At 58.2% G+C, this 5,871-nt stretch overlaps 1 protein-coding gene across 1 annotated transcript; it reads left to right on the top strand.

Annotated features, from left to right (window-relative positions):
• Window positions 1–637: 637 nt before the first annotated feature.
• On the top strand, window positions 638–5,570 carry Slc32a1 (solute carrier family 32 member 1). Its single transcript, XM_087911050.1, has 2 exons — window positions 638–1,575; window positions 3,641–5,570. The coding sequence occupies exons 1-2, from the start codon at window positions 1,186–1,188 to the stop codon at window positions 4,826–4,828; spliced, it is 1,578 nt and encodes a 525-aa protein (XP_087767176.1). The 5' UTR covers window positions 638–1,185; the 3' UTR covers window positions 4,829–5,570.
• Window positions 5,571–5,871: the final 301 nt, after the last annotated feature.

Below are 5,871 nucleotides of genomic sequence, written 5' to 3'. Positions count from 1 at the left end.
CTCTTTGGTCTTCGTGCTTGCACACATACGCATGACACTCAACAGAAGCATCCAAGCTCTCACAGTCCAGGGGGCGGTGATCTGAGCCTGGCCGAGCGCACCGGTGTATCTGCGCCCTAGTTCACAGGACCGTGGAGCCCGCCTTTTCTCCATTCTGTCTTTGCTACTGAGAGGCATCCTTTGAGTCCTGCTCCTTCCAAGCCTCCATATAAAAAGAGAAAGAGAGAAAGGAATAAAAGCCAACTGCCAGCCTTTCGCCTCCTCTCTGCGCGCATCTGGAGAGCAGTTGGTGGCGAGCTACCCGCTTCCATCGTGGCATCACTGGACGGTAGAAACGACTTAGGTGGTCCGGTCGGGGACTGAACATCTTTAACATGATCCAAGACGTTCACTTCTGTCACCAAGATGGACTTGCGGCGAAATTTAAGAGCGCGTAATAGATGGCAGGGCGACAGACAGCCCGCCCGGCTCCGCTAAAGACCGGCAACTGTCCTTATGGCTATCCGGACTTCAAGCCAGAAGTTCTGGGCCCGCAAAGCTTGGGGACTCTGGAGTGTTGGTCTGGGGATGGAGGACCTCAATAACTGAACTCCTCCCTCCTTGCGGCGACGACGAGGTGGGACGGGCCAGGGAGCCCTCTTAGCACCTCCTCCAGAAATGCAGCACTTGGGGGGCCCCCCACCCACACCTCCCAGTGCTCCTTCCTACCGCCTTCCCAAGGGTGCCCCTCTCCTGTCCCTATCACACTTCCGAAACCTTTCGTGGCCCCTTTCCCTCCTCCCAGCCCCCACCTCACGTCCCCGGGCTTGGGCAACATCCCCTTTCCGCCCTCTGCCCACGCACCGCCTGACTCCGAGGGGTGCGAGCGCATTGGGCTGCGCCCGCGTGGGGGCGCCGCGCCAGCCTCGCGTAGCTGCTCTGACGCCGCCGTCGCCGCCGCCCTCCGCAGCCCGGCAGGCACCCGCGCCAGCTCTGCAGAGCACTCGTCACCTCTCTGGCCGGTCCCACCGAGAGCCAGCCTATCACTCCTGGAGCCAGCCTCGAACGCAGGGCGCGAGGGTCATGAGCCAGAGTGCCCCGGGGTGCCGCACCAAGAGCCAGCGGAGATAGCGGCCCTTGCTGCCTTAACACGCGCTTGCCGCGTCCCCAGACCCTTCTGTCCTTTCCTCCTGCCCCGCCGCCACCATGGCCACCCTGCTCCGCAGCAAGCTGACCAATGTGGCCACGTCCGTGTCCAACAAATCCCAGGCCAAGGTGAGCGGCATGTTTGCCAGGATGGGATTTCAGGCGGCCACGGATGAGGAGGCGGTGGGCTTCGCACACTGCGACGACCTCGACTTTGAGCATCGCCAGGGCCTGCAAATGGACATCCTGAAATCGGAAGGCGAGCCCTGCGGAGAGGAGGGCGCCGAACCGCCCGTCGAAGGAGACATCCATTACCAGCGCGGCGGTGCTCCTCTGCCACCGTCTGGCTCCAAGGACCAAGCCGTGGGAGCTGGGGGCGAGTTCGGGGGTCATGACAAGCCTAAGATCACGGCGTGGGAGGCGGGCTGGAACGTGACAAACGCCATTCAGGTGAGCGCGGAATTCCCATCTCTTACTGTCACCACCCCCACCTGAGCCGTGATTGCTCGGCTCTGCTCCCACACGAACCTCGCAGAGGTCTAGGTTTCAATGCCCGCTCCCGCTAGGACTCGAGAGTTTATCTCCTCTTCTCCGACCTTCTTAGCTGTGTGGGGATCTACGCCCCCAGGTGGTGTCCTGTTCAGATCCACAGATCATCCTCTTACTGCCCCTGCGGCAGGACAACTTGGCTGAGGTTTGGGCGTGGGGGGGGGGGGACGATACAAATTTAGAGACCCTGCAAAAGCTGGAGAAATGGGGAAGGGCTTGGGGCGGAGGTGGGGGTGGGAGGGAGAAAGAAAACCAGGATCAGAAGGGACAGTTTGCCTTGGGCTGCGGAATGGAGTCACAGCTGCATTTTCCGGAGGAGATAGGGGGTGGGGGGCGGGGGGAGGGAGAGCTGAGCTGGGAGTCTCCTCCTCCGGACACACGCAGAAATCGTGCACACATACAGAGACAGACACGTCTGTCTCCTCGGTCCCCTTCCCCATGAACAAACAGGCACATGACGTGCATTGATTTACAGTTGACGAGGTTACCCGATACGTACTTGGTAAACCCCAAGGCTTTCCCCAATAGCAGCAATACTTTTTACACAGCAAGTGCCCATGTCCTAGCTTGATTATAATGCATGCACACACATAAGCACACACTCAGGCAGGCACAGCACCACGCAGCTGCGCAAACTGACTTCTTTCGCCCGAAATCCCGGCTGCACCGCAGAAGCCAAGCGTCTCCTTCACCTGCCGGCCAAGCAGCTCCAGAGGCTGAGAACTGCCTTAGGCCGTCAAACTCGTCCTCTGTAACCTCTAATTCCAACCCCTATTCCAGTCCCATTCCCACCAGGAGCGCGGAACTCCTCCGCTGAATGATTTGGATTTCTCAAACAACCCCGGAAGCGGGCAGGGATTGATGGGCCCCAACCTCTGGGAGGGAGGAGGCCTCGATTCTGGGAGCCCCTGGGCTCTTTGTCTTGGCTCCCTAGCTTCTCTGGAGTGTTGAATCGTTGAGACAGAGAACGTAGGTTTCTTAGGGTTGGGTTTCTCTGGCCTTTAGATTTAGAGGGATGCTTAGGTGTCTCTCTACCCGTGGCACTTCCCACTCAGGGACAGGAGATTGAAAGAATACAGAATAGGGATGGAGTCCCAGAGGCCTTCGCGATTGCCGGTGTTTCTCCCTGTGTCTTTCATGGCTCCGTTTTCTAGCCCGGAGAAAGGTAGGCTGGAGGTGCGCAGGCCTCGGAAATCTTGTATTTCGTTAGCTTTTTTTTTCCTCCATGTAAATTACAAACGACATTGCACCTCTGTGGCCCTTTCATCTGATCGGATTCTAGAGACCTGTCGGCTTTGGTTTCCCGCAGCTGCCCGGCATCCTGGGTAGGAAGGGTCCCTACTCTGCTGCCCTCTGCAGATCCCAATTAAAATACCCTTCCGATGGCTACTCCCGGCCCCAACTCCAGCCTTGTCCTAGGGTTCCCAGTCCGTATTCCCACCCCTTCTCAGTTCCCCAAAGTCTAGCCAAAGTGCCTGCGTATTTCTTCCTTTCTGGCTTCCTTCGGGTTTCAGTGGGTTCCTCGTTACCCGGCCTCCACTCCTCTAGTTTGACCCTTAAGATACCTCATTAATGAGCATCCCATTCCAGGCCACCTTAAATCCGGTGCCTGGATCTTCGGAGCTTTTCAAAGTGCCCTTCTGGGACCATGCTCCTTCCAGTCCCTGCTTTCCATCCCCGCTTCTGATTCTATCACCAGGAACTATCTGCTAGGATTTCTGTATTCCCCTTTACCCTTAGACTCCTCCATCCCCCCCCCCCCCCCGCACTAGCCTTCCCTCTGGCTTAACACTCAGATTCTGCTTTAGGGCCCTTTTCACAAGGATTGGTCCCAGTCCTCCATAGGTTCCACCTGGTCGCTTAGGCGCAAGTCCTCCTTTCCTAGCTCCCCCTAGCGATAGATACAGTCCCTTTCCAAGGCTGCCTGGGCTGAGCTCCTGGATCTGGTTGCCTCTTTGCACCACAGGGCATGTTTGTGCTGGGCCTACCCTACGCCATCCTCCACGGCGGCTACCTGGGGTTGTTCCTCATCATCTTCGCTGCGGTGGTGTGTTGCTACACCGGCAAGATTCTCATCGCATGCTTGTACGAGGAGAACGAAGACGGCGAGGTGGTGCGCGTGCGGGACTCTTATGTGGCCATAGCCAACGCGTGCTGTGCTCCCCGTTTCCCCACGCTGGGTGGCCGCGTGGTTAATGTGGCCCAGATCATCGAGCTGGTGATGACGTGCATCTTGTACGTGGTGGTGAGCGGCAACCTCATGTACAATAGCTTCCCGGGGCTGCCCGTGTCGCAGAAGTCCTGGTCCATCATCGCTACCGCCGTGCTGCTGCCCTGCGCCTTCCTGAAGAACCTCAAGGCCGTCTCCAAGTTCAGTCTGCTGTGCACGCTGGCCCACTTCGTCATCAACATCCTGGTCATCGCTTACTGCCTCTCGCGCGCGCGTGACTGGGCCTGGGAGAAGGTGAAGTTCTACATCGACGTCAAGAAATTTCCCATCTCCATCGGCATCATCGTGTTCAGCTACACGTCGCAGATCTTCCTGCCCTCCCTCGAAGGTAACATGCAGCAGCCCAGCGAATTCCACTGCATGATGAACTGGACGCACATCGCCGCCTGCGTGCTCAAGGGTCTCTTCGCGCTCGTCGCCTACCTCACCTGGGCCGACGAAACCAAGGAAGTCATCACCGATAATCTGCCCGGTTCCATCCGCGCCGTGGTTAATCTCTTCCTGGTGGCCAAGGCGCTGCTGTCCTACCCGTTGCCCTTCTTCGCGGCCGTCGAAGTGCTGGAGAAGTCTCTCTTCCAGGAAGGCAGCCGTGCCTTCTTCCCCGCCTGCTACGGAGGCGACGGTCGCCTCAAGTCGTGGGGGCTGACGCTGCGCTGTGCGCTGGTGGTCTTCACGCTGCTCATGGCCATCTACGTGCCGCACTTCGCGCTGCTCATGGGCCTCACCGGCAGTCTCACCGGCGCCGGCCTCTGCTTCCTGCTGCCCAGCCTCTTCCACCTGCGCCTGCTCTGGCGCAAGCTGCTGTGGCACCAGGTCTTCTTCGATGTGGCCATCTTCGTCATTGGCGGCATCTGCAGCGTGTCCGGCTTCGTGCACTCACTCGAGGGCCTCATCGAGGCCTACCGAACCAACGCAGAGGACTAGCGGGCGGGACCCCTGCCTCCAGCTCCCGCCCCGCACATCCCCATCCTCCCTCATTCCTCCCACCCCCGCCCCCAGCCCCGTGCGCCACCGCACTAGGGAGGCCGAGCTTTAAACACCTCTGGTTCCTAGTTGCTGATTATTCGGGGACGGGGTGGGGGAGGGAGGGGATAGACATCCAAGGTCCACTGCGTCTGCGTTTCTGTCGTCCTTTCTATTCCACACAGCCCTGGTTTGCGGGGAGCGAGAGCATATTTGTGGAGAATGTTTTCTGTCCTTCCTGGAGCCTCCCCCGCCCCAACTTTGGCTCCAGTCACCTGTAGGGGTGGGAAGGGAGGGGAAAGGGGCCCACGCAGCTCGCAGGCTCGGAAACTTGACCTTGGGGTGGGGTGGGGGACATTTCACAGCTATCCAGTGCTTGGAATCTACAGCGTCCAGCCATTTCCAGCAAGAGCGCTCCCCATGCCCTAGACATTTCAGCCTTGCGGCCAGAAAGGCTGGTCGGGAAATCCATTTCGGGCGGGCGACTTCCTTCTGGAGAAGCCGCGGCAGGAGCCTGTTTGCCTGCCGGTTTTCAGGAACCCAAACTCATCTTGTGCAATGTGTCCGGTTGTGGAACTGTATACTGTGCGTGTGGTGTGCTCGTGGTGAATAAGATGAAATGTATATCAGAAAAAAAATCTATCTCTAATTTAGAGTGCGGTGCATAATAATTATATCCGCAAATAAAGAAGAAACAAAGGCGTTTCTGGCCTCCCGTTCTCGGCTGCCCAGCGCGGTGGTAAGTGGGAGGGAGGTGGTGGGGACACCCAGCTCTGGGCAAGTAAAAGAGGGAGGGAGGGAGGAGCAATTGTGGTTAAAAGGTCCTGGGAGAACTGAGTTGGTTCAATGTCAGAATGAAAGAACCAATGGACCCCTTCCGGCTAGGATTCGGGGGGAATTCATAGAGAATATGGTAGACTCTTTCAGCTTCCAACCCTAAAGCGGCAGGGTGCAAATTTACTGAACAAATGTTTGATTATTAGGGTTAGGGCTAAGTTGGGTAA

Source organism: Myodes glareolus, chromosome 10 (genome assembly GCF_982192425.1).
Source record: "Myodes glareolus chromosome 10, mMyoGla1.1, whole genome shotgun sequence".
In the NCBI taxonomy this organism is placed as follows: domain Eukaryota; kingdom Metazoa; phylum Chordata; class Mammalia; order Rodentia; family Cricetidae; genus Myodes; species Myodes glareolus.
Note: the sequence above shows the minus strand (reverse complement) of the source record. Positions and strands in the feature narration are given on the sequence as shown.